Here is a 17,457-nt window from a genome sequence, read left to right as displayed (position 1 = left end):
AGACCGCCGCGCTTTACAGCCCGGGTCGAAACTTCGGTGAATCAGGAAGTAGCACACCTACTTCGCACAGAGATAGCGAATTTGCTGAGAAAAGGGGCGGTGGAGACCGTCCCCTTGGTCGAGAGCGAGTCGGGGTTCTACAGCCGTTACTTCTTAGTACCAAAGAAGGATGGCGGGCTCTGCCCTATACTAGATCGCAGACGTTTGAACAAAGCGCTGATGACATGCTCGTTCAAAATGATCACAACCAGACAAATCCTCACTAGAATTCGACCGGGGGACTGGTTTATATCAGTGGATCTGAAAGACGCCTATTTTTATATCCAAATAGCAGTCCGTCACAGGCCATTCTTGAGATTCGCCTTCGAGGGCCAGGCTTATCAGTACACCATCCTTCCATTCGGCCTGTCTTTGGCACCTCGTACATTTACGAAGTGCATGGACACGGCGCTCACGCCCCTCAGACGAAGGGGCGTGAGAGTCCTGAACTATCTCGACGACTGGCTAATTATAGCACAGTCGAAGAAGGAATTGGTGTTACGCAAAGCATTACTGCTGGCCCATCTGGAACAGTTGGGTCTCAGAATCAACTGGGCCAAAAGTATTCTATCCCCCAGCCAGGAAATATCCTTTCTGGGGATAGAGTTGGACTCCAGATCTACGGTGGCGCGCCTGACGCGAGAACGCGCGGCAGCGACATTCACTGTAGGGAAGAACCTCCCCCTCAGAGTGTTTCAGAGGATGATAGGTCTCATGGCCTCAGCCTCGACGGTGCTGCAGCTGGGTCTGCTATACATGCGCCCTTTTCAGCTGTGGCTGAGATGGCGTGTGCCAGCGCGAGCATGGACATCAGGTTTGCTTCGTCTCATGGTGAATCAGACATGCGCTGCAGCTCTGAAACCATGGATGAGAGCCGGCTGGTACCAGTCCGGCGTGAACCTGGGCATCGCCTCACGAATCAAAGTTGTCTCGACAGATGCTTCCAACATGGGTTGGGGCACCCTATACGAAGGGAGACCTTCTATGGGCCTGTGGTCAGACGCGGAGAAGCGTCTACACATAAACTGTCTAGAGATGAAAGCGGTCGAAAACGCCCTTCAGTTTTTCCTCCCCACGTTAAGGAACTACCACGTTCTTGTCAGAACGGACAACACGTCGGTGGTGTCCTATATAAACCGCCAGGGTGGCCTCAGGTCCCGGAGCCTTCTTGCAATAGCAAAACGCCTCCTCATATGGGGCCAGCACAATCTGTGCTCGCTGAGAGCGGCTCATGTGCCGGGCGTCCTGAACGTGGGCCCAGATATGATATCCAGGGCAAAACTTTCCCCAGGGGAGTGGTCCCTGCATCCCCTGATGGTGCAAAACATCTGGGACATTTTCGGCAGAGCAGAGGTAGACCTGTTCGCGCCGCAAACCAACACTCACTGCCCAATGTTCTTTTCAAAAGAAAGAAATGCGCTGGCCCTAAACTGGTCCAGGCGTCCTCTCTATGCGTTTCCCCCGGTTGCCTTGTTACCACAGGTAATCAAGTGAGTCAGGGAGAGCAAATGCTCGATACTCCTGGTAGCCCCGCTATGGGAGAATCAAGTCTGGTTCCCAGAACTGATGGAACTGGGGAACACAGCTCCATGGCCAATTCTGCTGAGAAAGGATCTGCTGTCCCAGGCCCACGGCGCAATTTGGCACCCATCCGCCGAGCTGTGGGCCCTACATGTGTGGGCGATCAACTATCATCATTTCACCTCCCGGGGGGAGTGCTGAGCACGATCTCAAAGGCTAGAGCCCCGTCTACTAGATGGCTCTATGCATCTAAATGGTCAGTGTTCGCTAAATGGTGCTCAGCTCATGGCTTAAATCCGCTAGATTGTGAGGTAACGGTGGTGCTTTCTTTCTTACAAGAGCTGTTGGACAGCGGGATAATCCCATCCCCGCTCAAGGTGTATGTGGCGGCTATAACGTTTTTTACGAAGCCTTTGAATGTCCAGTCGCTTTACCTTGTAGCTCTAAATTTTGCTCATTCAGCATGTTAGTCGGGTCAGTCAAAACAACTAATCTAAAAGCCACTATCATCCTCAAGTTGTTTGTACTCTGTATTTTTTGTAGAAAGGAGAAACTCCTTTATCTCAGGCAGTAGCTCGCGAAATCTTTCCAAGAATTTGCCCCTGATCACCCATGTGACCCATCTGACATCTGTATGCAGTAGAGATCCGTGTGGTTGCAGTCCGCTTCCTCCAGATACGCACGATTTTCATGGACATATCCATTAAATCCATTTCGCACATAGTGCTTGTTGGTGAATTATACAATGATAATTAAGGACGTCGGGAAAAGCATCCTCCTCCGTGCATTTGGCAATGAATCCGATCGAACAGTCGACTGCTGAGAGAAACGTTCACAGTCAGTTATGTCCCTTTTACGTTGCTGTGTCAAGTCAACGACGTGTAACTGTATTTCTCGAAAGTTTGACAGTTTTGATAGCGGACACAATCTCAGATTTGTTTTTAAAATCCCGAAGCAAACAGTCTGCTGCTTCGACAAGCCTTTTATCATTTGTCCATCTTGGAAAGATTTTTTATGTTTGCCGAGGTTATGACTCGGAATGACCCGGGATGATACCTCCGTGGCCTGGGCGAGAAAAGAGTGACTGTTGACCAGTTAACTGAGATTTCAGTTCTCTCCCCTCTGTTCTTCTAACTCGCTTCTTGCAGGAAAATCGTTCTCATGGTTTTTATGAAGTGTCCGAAAATGTCTCTCAACGTTTCCTTTCTTTGGACTAACAATACTTGTCTGGCAGATCAGGCAAATGCATTTAGAAAAGGACATTGTGAAAAAAAAATCTCCTTAGCACTCCGCATGGAAATGGCAGGTTTTGGGCTTTTTGCTTGGTACCGCACCCATTTTCAAATGGTTGGAATTTATGAATGAATGATTGTCATTTGTGTACGCTACCGATTCCGAATACTGTTAGCTTCACAATTTCGTGCTCTGTTCTCCGAAGCTCTTGAGTTGGAAAGCAGAAGCAGGCTAGTTGTCATGGCAACCGAATAAACAAAAATCCCGCCTGGTCAAAATTCATTCATCAAGTGCAAGTCAGACAGAAACTAAAAGGAGAAGGAAGGACAATGCTATATTTATTTATTTTTTCAAATTTAACAGAAGCATATATTAAAATTTTGTGCGATCTACCAGCACTGTCTTTGCGATCGACTGGTAGATCGCGATCGACCTATTGGGCACCTCTGCTCTAAGGTCACCCTCAAACCAAGGCATGGTTATGTCCCAAAGGTGCTTGTGACCCCTTTTAGAGCGCAAGTCATTTCCCTTTTGGCCCTCCCTGCGTCTGACAGTGAGGCTGGGGTTAACCCCCTGGGGTCGACAATCGTGCCGGCACAATAGGCTTGCTTTTTTTCTTATCAGTGCAAAAGAGACTTAAAATACTCTGTTAACTTTGATCTTGCATACAAGTTTCATACATCAATCGATCCTGTTAAGTGTGTATTTTTTTGTGTATACTCACAATAAAAACAAAGTGATGTGCTTTTTGCCAAATAAAGAAAAATAAACATGATGCGAGTTCTGTTTTCTCTCTGTCAGTGAATTCCATTCTGAAACGCGTCTGAAAATGAACTGTAACTCAGCGAATACTCAGTCAATCAGGCATACAGACACACAGGCATGAAGCTTGAATTCTCTTCATTTAAATGAAGTATTTTTTTATAAAAAACAAATATTCACAGTTTATGTAATATGTATGAAAAGAGAGAGATGTCAGTCGTTCTCATCTCAGCTCATTATGTTTTAATGTGACCCCGCCCACGGAGAGCATGCGCTATTCAAAAGCAAATGATCTGAGGCGATCCATGCAAACCTGTGAAACGCCCACATCAGCGGGATAACACACACCGCGAGTTCACTTTCAGACTCATGTACTTTACAAGGCTGTGAGGAATAATACTATCTTAATAATAATCCTGGAAAATTTACCTCAGAGAGGTAAGAGAATATATTCCAAATCTGAAAATACAGTATGAGAACAATTTACTGCACAATTACTAGAAATGTTTACCTTGGCTATTATACAATTTGCAAGCACTCAGTAAGCACTTTCTCATTTGTGGAAAAAAAACAACAACTGTGTTTCCAACTGTGAACCAATTATATATATATATATATATACTCACCTAAAGGATTATTAGGAACACCTGTTCAATTTCTCATTAATGCAATTATCTAATCAACCAATCACATGGCAGTTGCTTCAATGCATTTAGGGGTGTGGTCCTGGTCAAGACAATCTCCTGACCTACAAACTGAATGTCAGAATGGGAAAGAAAGGTGATTTAAGCAATTTTGAGCGTGGCATGGTTGTTGGTGCCAGACGGGCCGGTCTGAGTATTTCACAATCTGCTCAGTTACTGGGATTTTCACGCACAACCATTTCTAGGGTTTACAAAGAATGGTGTGAAAAGGGAAAAACATCCAGTATGCAGCAGTCCTGTGGGCGAAAATGCCTTGTTGATGCTAGAGGTCAGAGGAGAATGGGCCGACTGATTCAAGCTGATAGAAGAGCAACTTTGACTGAAATAACCACTCGTTACAACCGAGGTATGCAGCAAAGCATTTGTGAAGCCACAACACGCACAACCTTGAGGCGGATGGGCTACAACAGCAGAAGACCTCACCGGGTACCACTCATCTCCACTACAAATAGGAAAAAGAGGCTACAATTTGCACGAGCTCACCAAAATTGGACAGTTGAAGACTGGAAAAATGTTGCCTGGTCTGATGAGTCTCGATTTCTGTTGAGACATTCAGATGGTAAGGTCAGAATTTGGCGTAAAGAGAATGAGAACATGGATCCATCATGCCTTGTTACTACTGTGCAGGCTGGTGGTGGTGGTGTAATGGTGTGGGGGATGTTTTCTTGGCACACTTTAGGCCCCTTAGTGCCAATTGGGCATCGTTTAAATGCCACGGCCTACCTGAGCATTGTTTCTGACCATGTCCATCCTTTTATGACCACCATGTAGCCATCCTCTGATGGCTACTTCCAGCAGGATAATGCACCATGTCACAAAGCTCGAATCATTTCAAATTGGTTTCTTGAACATGACAAAGAGTTCACTGTACTAAAATGGCCCCCACAGTCACCAGATCTCAACCCAATAGAGCATCTTTGGGATGTGGTGGAACGGGAGCTTCGTGCCCTGGATGTGCATCCCACAAATCTCCATCAACTGCAAGATGCTATCCTATCAATATGGGCCAACATTTCTAAAGAATGCTTTCAGCACCTTGTTGAATCAATGCCACGTAGAATTAAGGCAGTTCTGAAGGCGAAAGGGGGTCAAACACAGTATTAGTATGGTGTTCCTAATAATCCTTTAGGTGAGTGTATATATATATATATATATACACTGCTCAAAAAAATTAAAGGAACACTTTGAAAAAACATCAGATCTCAATGGGGAAAAATATCATGCTGGATATCTATACTAATATGGACTGGGTAATGTGTTATGAATGAAAAGATGCCACATCGTTTGATGGAAATGAAAATAATCAACCTACAGAGGATTGAATTCAAAGACCGCCCGGAAATCTAAGTGAAAAAATGATGCAGCAGGCTTGTCAATTTTGCTGAAATTTCATTGTAGCAACTCAAAATGGTACTCAGTAGTTTGTATGGCCCCCACGTGCTTGTATGCATGCCTGACAAAGTCGGGGCATACTCCTAATGAGACGACGGATGGTGTCCTGGAGTATTTCCTCCCAGATCTAGACCAGCACATCACTGAGCTCCTGGACAGTCTGAGGTGCAACCAGGTGATGTCAGATGGACCGAAACACAATGTCCCAGAGGTGTTCTATTGGATGTAGGTCAGGTGAGCGTGGTGGCCCTTCAATGATATCATTCCTTCATCCTCCAGGAACTGCCTGCATGCTCTCGCCACATGAGGCCGGGCATTGTTGTGCACCAGGAGGAACCCAGGACCCACTGCACCAGCATAGGGTCTGACAATGGATCCAAGGATTTCATCCCAATACCTAATGGCAGTCAGGGTGCCATTGTCTAGCCTGCAGAGGTCTGTGCGTCCCTCCATGGATATGCCTCCCCAGACCATCACTGACCCACCACCAAACCGGTCATGCTAAACGATGTTACAGGCAGCATAACATTCTCCACGGCTTCTCCAGACCCTTTCCTGTCTGTCACGTGCTCAGGGTGAACCTGCTCTCATTTGTGAAAACCACAGGGCACCAGTGGCGGACCTGCCAATTCTGGTGTTCAATGGGAAATGCCAATCGAGCTCCCTGGTGCTGGGCAGTGAGCACGGGGCCCACTAGAGGACATTGGGCCCTCAGGCCACCCTCATGAAGTCGGTTTCTGATTGTTTGGTCAGAGACATTCACACCAGTGGCCTGCTGGAGGTCATTTTGTAGGGCTCTGGCAGTGCTCATCATGTTCCTCCTCGCACAAAGGAGCAGATACCGGTCCTACTGATGGGTTAAGGACCTTCTACGGCCCTGTCCAGCTCTCCTAGAGTAGCTGTCTGTCTTCCTGGAATCTCCTCCATGCTCTTGAGACTGTGCTGGGAGACACAGCAAACCTTCTGGCAATGGCACGTATTGATGAGCCATCCTGAAGGAGCTGGACTGCCTGCGCAACCTCTGTAGGGTCCAGGTATCGCCTCATGCTACCAGTAGTGACACTGACCCTAGCCAAATGCAAAACTGGTGAAAAACAGTCCGAAAAGATGAGTAGGGAAAAAATGTCAGTGGCCTCCACCTGTAAAACCATTCCTGTTTTGGGGGTTGTCTCACTGTTGCCCATCTAGTGGACCTGCTGTTAATTTCATTAACACTAAAGCAGCTGAATCTGATTACCAACCCCCTCTGTTACTTAACTGACCAGATCAATATCCCAGGAGTTTAACTGACTTGATGATATTCTCTGATTAAAAAGTGTTCCCTTTATTTTTTTTGAGCAGTGTATATATATATAAATATATACACTGTATATATATATATATACACACTAGGCATGTGCCGGTATCAAATTTTCATGCTGCGATTAATTGATTGAGCTTTTATCACGGTATACGGTATTATCACGATATTTTAATTGCTCAAGAGAAACGGATGGATTGGGAGGGGATGTAGAAAAAAAACAACTTGTATCACAATAGGTGTAATTGTGATTGTCAAAACATTTGGTAACTAAACAGAATTTTACACAATTTCACGATTTCAATTCAATTCTTGGGATTTGATTTCAATCTTGATTCAATATTGACTCTTTGGATAAATATTAGGTAAGCTACAGTAGATAAGCCTACATGTTCATTTTTCTCAAGAAAAAATAGGCTATATCTCACATAATGCTGTAAACATACAGAGAGCCCTGTCAGCTGGTATTATTAAAGGTTAAAAATTAACAAATTAAATTAAATATAATTTGGTTTTCATTATAATAACAATTATGACACAAGTAAAAATATAATACAAATGTAATATTTTCATATCAAAAGTAACCTGCTCTGTCTAGTCTGTCGGGTGTCAGCGTCCTCTTTGCTCCGTGATTTTTCTCTGCGTGAGAAAATGGATGTGTGGTGCGAGAGTGTGTGAAAAGTGTAAATTGCGTGAGTCTCACGCTGAATGCGTAGAGTTGGCAGCCCTGCTTTTAGAAGGGGGATAAATCCTTTATTTTACTGTCTATGGATAAATCGTCTGCAGCATTCCTCCTTCCGCCGTGCTTCTTCTCCTTGTGAGGATTGTTTACATTAGACTAGAGTGCGCACTGCGCCGCATGCACACAGTGCTGTATGTGGGGATTGTTTACATCAGAGTGCGCACGTGTTTCGCGCAGCATACAAGCAGTGTTTGTTTAAGTGGTTGATGGAAAATAAGCTAATGCGCGTTCTATAAATATAAATTCTGATCTATTATTTTTCACGATATTTTGAAGTGCCCGCGATAACAAAATCGTGCATATTCATTACCGCGATTTATCGCATTACCGAATACCGGCACATGTCTAATACACACTGTGTATATTCTTTCTTGTGGCTCAGTCACACACCTGAATGAAAGGCTCATTATGTATGCATGCCTCATTATGCGGGTCGTTGTCTTCTTAGGTGTGAATCACGCCCACTCGCATATTGCCTTTCCAAACAAAAAGTGTCTTACAAAATTTAAATCAATGTATTGTTTTATGTGAATGATTAGGTAGGATGATTTTCACATCATTTTGAAGAAAAAACAAAGGCGACAAAATGCATTATTCAGAAGTCTTGTGGACACATATTTAGTATGTGTTTTGTGGCCCTATTTCAGAAACTTTCATTTTTAGTTTTTGCAATAACCATGCATAAACATTATTTTCTCAAAAATACAAACATGTACATACATGTTGCTCACATATTATGGTAGCCCTGTTTGTGCTAAATAGAGTGTAATTATACCTTTGCCATTAATATGTTTATAAGCAACTGAAAAAAGCACAAATGTCAGGGCATGTCAGGACATCTCAAGGACCCCAAAAACACCTTAGACCCCAGAGGGTTAACTTTCTTTGCCCAGTAAGGGCTTTAAGGATTTATGTGGAGCGCTCTGCTGCCTTTAGGCAAACAGAGCAGCTTTTTGTTTTGTAATGATATTAGCTCAAAGGGGAAATATTAATAATAATCCATAATTACTAATTATGATTAATTATTAATATTTGGGTCAGTTAATTAGATTAACTTTGAGGTAAGCCAATTAATATTACAATCAATTAATCAGTTCCAACCAACTCTTTGATTATTCATTTATTCTAAGAAAAGTGTATCTTTCATGGTCACTGAAAAATAATTATTCCTTAGCATGTACAGTGCTAAGTGTCAGGTTCTGGGTAGATGATGGAGGAGGCGAACACGAAGATACTAATAAATCAAAGGTTTTAATTCTCAAAATGGCAAATACAAGAAAACAGGTAGCGTGTGTGCAGAGCACAGACTTAACCTCTAACATTCACATTGACCGACAACGGAAAGGTGAAAGACAGGAACTTAAATACACAGAAGATAATGTGTGACGACAGGTGACGGTGATGATGAAGATTGACTAATTAACTAAACACAGGTGACAGAACTGAACTAATGATGATGATGAAACTAATGACAAAGAAAACAAACAGAAAGTCCATGAAAACGTGACACTTAGAGCATGTAACAAGATCAAGATCGTAAAAGGGACTTTGTATGCAAGCAGAGATACTTAGAAACCACATCCATATTGTGCACAAGTTTTATTAACTAACTCACAAACATAACTAACACTAAACAAACAAACAAACATACATACATACATTCATCCATACATACATGCATAGGTAAAGGGGTGAGTGTTATTGAACCGGAAGCAGGAAATAGAACTATGGAGCAAGATCTATTTCAGTATGAAAAGAACCATCAGCTTATTTCAGAGCACCTCATTAAATTGATACTTTCATAGTCGGTTGCAGTGGATACAATTCTTGAAGTGGTTGAAATTGGAGTGCGTTGATGGGTCCCTGAGTGTCAAAAGTCACTGGTGCAAGTTGCCATTGTGTGGTTCCGACGCTGTTGTGGGTCGGAGCTCGCATGGTGACTTCGATCACATGGCTGTTGTGAGTCCCCTGGCCTGCTAAGGGTACGCTGGACGTCCCGTGGCATCCTGAAGTGCCAAAAAGGCCAAGAGTTGATGGTTGCCCGTTCAGTGATGGTAGGTTTGCAGTTTTGCAGTCTCCCTTTTTGGGAGCATGAAAGCATGGCAGGCATTGCTCTGGGCCCCAGTGGGTCACTGTGGCCTGTCTCTAATAAAGCCTGAGAACTAGGGGTGTAACGATTCATCAACTACATCGATGTATCGATTTATATTCCTACGATCCAACTACATCGATCCATGCTCGGCAAGTTGGTCTTCCGGACGACATATATCGATCTAACATCGTTTGAAAAGGTAATGAATCGATTGTATCGATACTAGGAAATAACGCATTGGATTTAAGCACGTCAGACTTTATATGGAGGTTTTTTTCTTAGCACTTTTAATGATAAAGGCGTTAAACATTACTCGAATCAGTCTGCCTATCTGTGACGTCGTCGCCATGCGTGACGCGCCAGCAGCAGCGCAAAGACAACAGTCAAGCATAGGGCAGTCAAGCGGCGCAAAGTCTCTCACCTCAGAAAAACGGACTTTCCTGTCCTCTCAGCCGCTATACTGCAGAAGCGCGCACTCTTCAATTGCACGCGCAAATGCGGTGGAGCGCGCTGTATCACTTCACTAAAGTGCAAAAGACATACGAGAATGCAACGTCGTAAATTAGTAAGTTAAGAAATAAAAGTAAAATACCAATAAATTACGTTATTGGTACGTCATGTGTGTTGCTATTTATCAGGAGCAGTTTCCATGTTTCTTTACCAATTCTTCTAAGTATTGTGTATCACCATGGTCGCCTAATTGTTGTTTGTTTCCATAACAAAATGCCACTTACTGGTTATTTTGTATATTTTTATATGACTGTGGTGGCTCATACCAAGATTGTATTAACAAAAACTAGTTTGGGACTACTATTTAATAGCTTAACCTCGCAGTGCCTACTGTTTATCAGTGTTTGTCATATTCTTAAAAAAAATTTTGTATGTTAAGTAAAGGGGGACAGAACTTGTGTGTCAACAATTTTTGTGTAAACAAATGTATTATAATAGGCCTATATAATTCCTAAAAAGGTGGGTCGCGGCTTGATGACCATGGGGAAATGTGGGTCCCATGGCCAAACTATTCAAAACATCATTCAATGTTGTGATAATCGTAATTAATAATCGCAATTACAATTTCAAGGGAATAATCGACAATTATAATTTTTGTCATAATCGTTCAGTCCTACTTTATTCAAATAAAATGTGAATGCATTTGACATTATTTGTTGTTTACTTGTTTGTTTATATCCATAATTAATTGATACCTGATTCCCTTAAAAGAATTTTTGGCTAAAACGTCACTGAATCGATTTCAAGTCACTGAATCGTTTCGGATCGTATCGTTCTAAATGAACCAATATCGTCCTTAAATCGTATCGACAACCACGAATCGCGATACGAATCGAATCGTTGTTAAAACGAATCGTTACACCCCTACTGAGAACGGTTCCACCTCTCTGGGTTTTGCTGGACCAATGAAAAGGGTGGACTTTCTGGTGGGAATTTCCTCTGTGACGAGGATTTACGAGCCTTTGTACTAAGCGTGCTCATTTGCAGTGGCACACTGGGTTGGTTTCTGAAGGTGAAACTAAGATAGATTCTTGTAATACTAATATGTTGTACAGCTATTGGCATATCATGTACACAATCATTTCGCTCTTCAAATTACCAATTTATAGAAACCAAACATGGTATACGTGGGGTTACATTGGCTGTGGGTCCCATAATAGATATATAGTATCAAAGAGATAATAGTATTAACAGATAACAGTATTACAAGACACAACACAAGACAATCCTTTACCAAAGTAAATCATTCACAAAATGTTCTGGAATGCATGTTAATTTCATGTTAATCAGTTCATCAATAAATGAATGCAGGAGAGTCTGTTCTAATGTGTTCTGTAGGTATTGTAGCAGGACCCTATTCACATTGCTACAGGCCATAAAACTAACTTATCTGATCGTTGTCAGGGTAACTCAGACCGTCTTGTCCTGTTTGGGGATGGGACGCAGATCCCAGAGAAGTTTGAAAGTTTTCATGGTACATGTACCAAATAATTGTGTCTGATTTGGTCTCATTCGTTACAGTTTCGTTCGGTGGCTGTGTCAAAGGGCTAGCCATCTCGAAACAGACCCTGTCCAGATGGATAGTAGACGCTATTGCGTCGGCTTATGCGTCCAAGGGCCTGGATTGCCCTTTAGGGGTTAGGGCCCACTCGACTAGAGGCATGGCCTCGTTGTGGGCCTGGACAAGTGGGGTCTCACTTCATGACATTTGTATGGCAGCAGGCTGGGCCTCACGGTCTACATTTGCAAGGTTCTATAACCTGGAAGTACCCGCCCTACAGGTCAGACTGTTCTCAGTCTGATTATGCCATATTAACATTGTCTACCCAACTCGGTTTGATTAGACTGTTGATATGCTTATGGGCTTATGCAGTTTCAAGGTTGATATACTGCCTTAACTGTATATATGTGTATGAACCTATCTCACAATACCGAGTCGTCCCGCCCTCTTCTGCCGTTGCAACCGTTCCACTTATACATGAGCCCCGGGCTACTGCCCTTGGGACATAAGTGTTGGAACCTCAGCACGCACAACGCTTTACATAGGGTTCCAGTAGGGTAAGCTAAACTTATGCAACACGAGAGTACTCTCGTAAGAGAATGACACTCGGTTACTAACGTAACCTTGGTTCTCTCTAAAGAGGGAACGAGAGTTGTGTAGCCTGCCGTGCTTGTGCTGCGCTATGGTTTCGCTTCCAGTTGACTGAAATCATTGTGCAACATCAGCGGTGGGTATTTATAGGCTAAGGCCACACCCATCTTGGCGGGCCATGACGACAGCACGAGGCGAGCCTCTCATTGGCGCTGACGTCATGCCTGACGCACTGATAGGTTGCAGCAGTTGCCGCAGAGCAGCCAATAGGCGCGTGAGGTCTGCTTGCTGCAGCAAATGGGTTTTACATTCTAAAAATTAAGGATAATTTTTTGCTTCAGTATTCTCGAGAAAAGGAGTTTTCCCGTAGCGTAAGCTAAACTTAAGCAACACTCATTCCCTCTCTAGAGAGAACCAAGGTTTCATTAGTGACCGAGTGTCGATTTCCTCACTGCAGATCAGAGGAAATTTTGTAAGATAGGATAAGAATCCTAAATAGAGTTAAGATTTGCTTCTGTAATACAAACTTGTGAAAAATGCTAATTTACTAGTCAGATCTGAAATGAAAACTCAAGATAAAAAGTTTCTGTAATTCACTGATGTGTTTTCTCTCCATCAGATTCTCATCAGTTCACTCTGGATCCGAACACAGTGAATACACTCCTCCGTCTGTCTGAGATGAACAGAATGATTAATGTCACTGACACAGTCCAGCCGTATCCTGATCATCCAGACAGATTTGATGTGTATCAGGTGTTGTGTAGAGAGAGTGTGTGTAGACGCTGTTACTGGGAGATTGAGTGGAGTGGTTATGGTGTGTTAATATCAGTGTCATATAAGAGCATCAGCAGGAAGGGATCAGGTAATGAGTGTCGGTTTGGATCTAATGATCAGTCCTGGAGTTTGGACTGCTCTTCCTCCAGTTACTCATTCAGACACAATAACATAGTGACTGAACTCCCTGTAGAGTCCATCAGCAGTAGAATAGGAGTGTATGTGGATTACAGAGCAGGAACTCTGTCCTTCTACAGCATCTACAGAAACACACTGAGCCTCATACACACAGTCCAGACCACATTCACACACAAGCTCTATCCTGGGTTTAGGGTTTATCATCTTGAATCATCATTGAAACTCTGTTGATGAATGAGAATAGACTGATGAGAGATTCTACCCATAATGCTTTGAGCTGCATGATAAATCAGTGACAGTGAGATGTTCTAGAGTCTCTTATTGTCTCTTCATTACATTAATAACACAGCTGAACTTCTGTCAGTGAAATAAAGAGAAAAAGACAATGATACACAGAGAAGAGAGAGGAAATATGAGACACAATGAGACTCACTGAAACATGTCTGGATGATACGAGCAAAACTAGACTTTCAACTCTAAACTCAGTTTAAGACATTCAGAGATGTTTTATCTCAACTTCTCGGATCTGTTCAAAACATGATTCCTCTGCTTTGGGTTATGTCTGTATTATTAAAGACGCTTCTGTTGTTATCTATTGTGTACTGTACTAAACCTGTTAGTGGGGGTTTCTGGATTGATCTTTATCTTTTTATTATTATTCTTGTTTTATTATAGATGTGTGATTGTTTCTTTATTTTACTTTTCTGATTGTTTGTCTCTGTTGCTGTGAAAATTCAATAAATAAATCATAAAACAGAGACATTTAAAGATGATGTCAGAAGACAAAGATATTAAACTTAGAAGCAACAATGAAAGAAATACAGGAACAGAAAGTTAAAGTCGAGGGAATTAAGACACATATTCAAGAGAATGAATCAATATCACAGTTTGTTGATCAATTCCTGTGTGAATGAAGGATCTCATTCTCTATAGAAACCTGTGTGTGTGTGTGTATTTCAGTCATGTATGTAGTTATCATTTGATTTACAGCATTTATCATGTTATTATTATACACTCACCTAAAGGATTATTAGGAACACCTGTTCAATTTCTCATTAATTAAATTATCTAATCAACCAATCACATGGCAGTTGCTTCAATGCATTTAGGGGTGTGGTCCTGGTCAAGACAATCTCATGAACTCCAAACTGAATGTCAGAATGGGAAAGAAAGGTGATTTAAGCAATTTTGAGCGTGGCATGGTTGTTGGTGCCAGACGGGCCGGTCTGAGTATTTCACAATCTGCTCAGTTACTGGGATTTTCATGCACAACCATTTCTAGGGTTTACAAAGAATGGTGTGAAAAGGGAAAAACATCCAGTATGCGGCAGTCCTGTGGGCGAAAATGCCTTGTTGATGCTAGAGGTCAGAGGAGAATGGGCCGACTGATTCAAGCTGATAGAAGAGCAACTTTGACTTAAATAACCACTCGTTACAACCGAGGTATGCAGCAAAGCATTTGTGAAGTCACAACACGCACAACCTTGAGGCGGATGGGCTACAACAGCAGAAGACCCCACCGGGTACCACTCATCTCCACTACAAATAGGAAAAAGAGGCTACAATTTGCACAAGCTCACCAAAATTGGACAGTTGAAGACTGGAAAAATGTTGCCTGGTAAACAGAATGAGAATATGGATCCATCATGCCTTGTTACCACTGTGCAGGCTGGTGGTGGTGGTGTAATGGTGTGGGGGATGTTTTCTTGGCACACTTTAGGCCCCTTAGTGCCAATTGGGCATCGTTTAAATGCCACGGCCTACCTGAGCATTGTTTCTGACCATGTCCATCCCTTTATGACCACCATGTACCCCATCCTCTGATGGCTACTTCCAGCAGGATAATGCACCATGTCACAAAGCTCGAATCATTTCAAATTGGTTTCTTGAACATGACAATGAGTTCACTGTACTAAAATGGCCCCCACAATCACCAGATCTCAACCCAATAGAGCATCTTTGGGATGTGGTGGAACGGGAGCTTCGTGCCCTGGATGTGCATCCCACAAATCTCCATCAACTGCAAGATGCTATCCTATCAATATGGGCCAACATTTCTAAAGAACGCTTTTAGCACCTTGTTGAATCAATGCCACGTAGAATTAAGGCAGTTCTGAAGGCGAAAGGGGGTCAAACACAGTATTAGTATGGTGTTCCTAATAATCCTTTAGGTGAGTGTAGTTGTTGTCAGGGTTGTGTTTAGTTTTGCTGTTTTTGCTCATATTTGAGTTTCCTCTTGATCTTAATCTTGTGAAATGTTGTTTTCCTTCATTAATGTTGGTCAAAATACTCTAAAAGTGAATCAACACTTACCAATGCTATATTTCTAAATCTCATAATCATTTGTTAACAAACAAGTATTCAATACTTCAATAAAATCATTGACATCTGCCTTAAAATATTAGATTGTTTAAATTAATACAGTTTTAGCTAACTGTGATTTGTATATGTACATTTCTGAAATACAAAACTTAGTTTTCTCTGATAACAGACTCTAGATTGTAATATCTCATGTATTTTTGTAACCCTTTCTTTTACAGTCCCCTAATTACTAGGTATTTACCTGGTAAATATATGGTAAGTTATAGTTGGTTATTGGTAATTACCACAGGTAACAAGTATGTAAATGCAGAGAAACTACAAACTAATTACTAGATATTTACCTGGTAAATATATGGTAAGTTTTAGTTGGTTATTGGTAATTACCACAGGTAACAAGTATGTAAATGCAGAGAAACTACTAAGTATTTACCTGGTAAGCATATGGTAAATTATAGTATTTTAGTGTGTAATTACTTAAGGTGATTAGTATGCAATTACAGAGAAACTACCAGGGAAAAAAACACCACTGTTAAATATCAACTCAACAAAGTACTGTGTACTTGTTACCTGTTTAGGTTGGTAATAACTCCGATTTAATTGTGTACTTCCTCAGAATGTAGGCAGACTATTTTTAGAAACACCTCCAGTATTACCCATCAATTCAAGTTAGGTTTGTAGTTATCCTAGGGTTATGTTGGTAACAGTCCATGTTTATTTATTACTATCTTGAAATTAAGACGGTAGTTTCCAATTAATTACCTTGTCTTACATAGTTGTTGTTCATTGCTACACCCATTTATAGAGGGTTTGTCAAATAATTTACCTTACACTTACCTGGTAACTACCCCGCAGGAACAGTTTTCCCTAATGTCATGGCACATCTTAAATACTGGGTATGTTCTTGCAAATGTTTTTACAATTTACTCAGTAAGTAAAGTGTAACTGTACTGTAAAATGAAGCCTTGTTTATTTCCATGGTATTACCGGAATTGTACCATATAACTTGATCATTCCCTTTTCCATATAGTCACAATTTTTTACCTCATATGTCCTGCAACGTTACCAAGGAAAACATGACAATTTACTCAGTAAGTAAAGTGAAACTGTACTGTAAAATGAAGCCTTGTTTATTTCCATGGTATTATCGGAATTGTACCATGTAACTTGATCATTCCCTTTTCCATATAGTCACAATTTTTTACCTCATTTGTCCTGCAACGTTACCAAGGAAAACATGACAATTTACTCAGTAAGTAAAGTGAAACTGTACTGTAAAATGAAGCCTTGTTTATTTCCATGGTATTACCGGAATATTAGCTTTCTCGAACATTGCATGTTTGCACTATTCCTGAAACTTAGAAATCAACATGCATTTCTCTAGGACTGTCAAAAGAAAATCATCTGGTTTAGTTGTATTTTAAAACACTGCTTTTTCTTAAAAACATTGTGTCAGACGTATTTGGTAGCATGTTTCATTGTGTATTAACTCCATATTTATCAGGCTGATATTTGTAGAATGAAGAAGAATTGAATTGAAGAAAATAATTCAAAATGATCTGAAAATCATCCTGCCTAATCATTCACATAAAACAATATATTGATTTAAATTTTGTAAGACACTTTTTGTTTGGAAAGGCAATATGCGAGTGGGCCAGAGTCCAACACCATCATGCATATTGAGTGGTCATCAGCACACCTGAGGAGACAATGGGGCCCGCATACATAATGAGCCATTCATTAAGGTGTGTCACTGAGCCACAAGAAAGAATGCAAGGACAATATATATATATATATATATATATATATATATGTATATATACAAAATTGATTCACAGT

At 41.6% G+C, this 17,457-nt stretch overlaps 1 protein-coding gene across 1 annotated transcript in view; it reads left to right on the top strand.

Annotated features, from left to right (window-relative positions):
* LOC308689341 (NACHT, LRR and PYD domains-containing protein 3-like) overlaps positions 1-13,530 on the top strand; it is a gene marked incomplete at both ends in the record, with an annotated part of 130,213 nt that extends 116,683 nt beyond the window's left edge. The window contains one exon of the mRNA XM_081362991.1: positions 13,007-13,530. Coding sequence (XP_081219117.1) covers positions 13,007-13,530 — 524 coding nt within the window. The remainder of the gene's footprint in view (positions 1-13,006) is intronic.
* Between the last annotated feature and the right edge of the window lie 3,927 nt (positions 13,531-17,457).

Source organism: Scardinius erythrophthalmus (genome assembly GCF_964197995.2).
Source record: "Scardinius erythrophthalmus genome assembly, chromosome: 4".
Classification (NCBI taxonomy): Eukaryota; Metazoa; Chordata; class Actinopteri; order Cypriniformes; family Leuciscidae; genus Scardinius; species Scardinius erythrophthalmus.
This window is presented reverse-complemented; position numbering and strand designations above follow the sequence as displayed.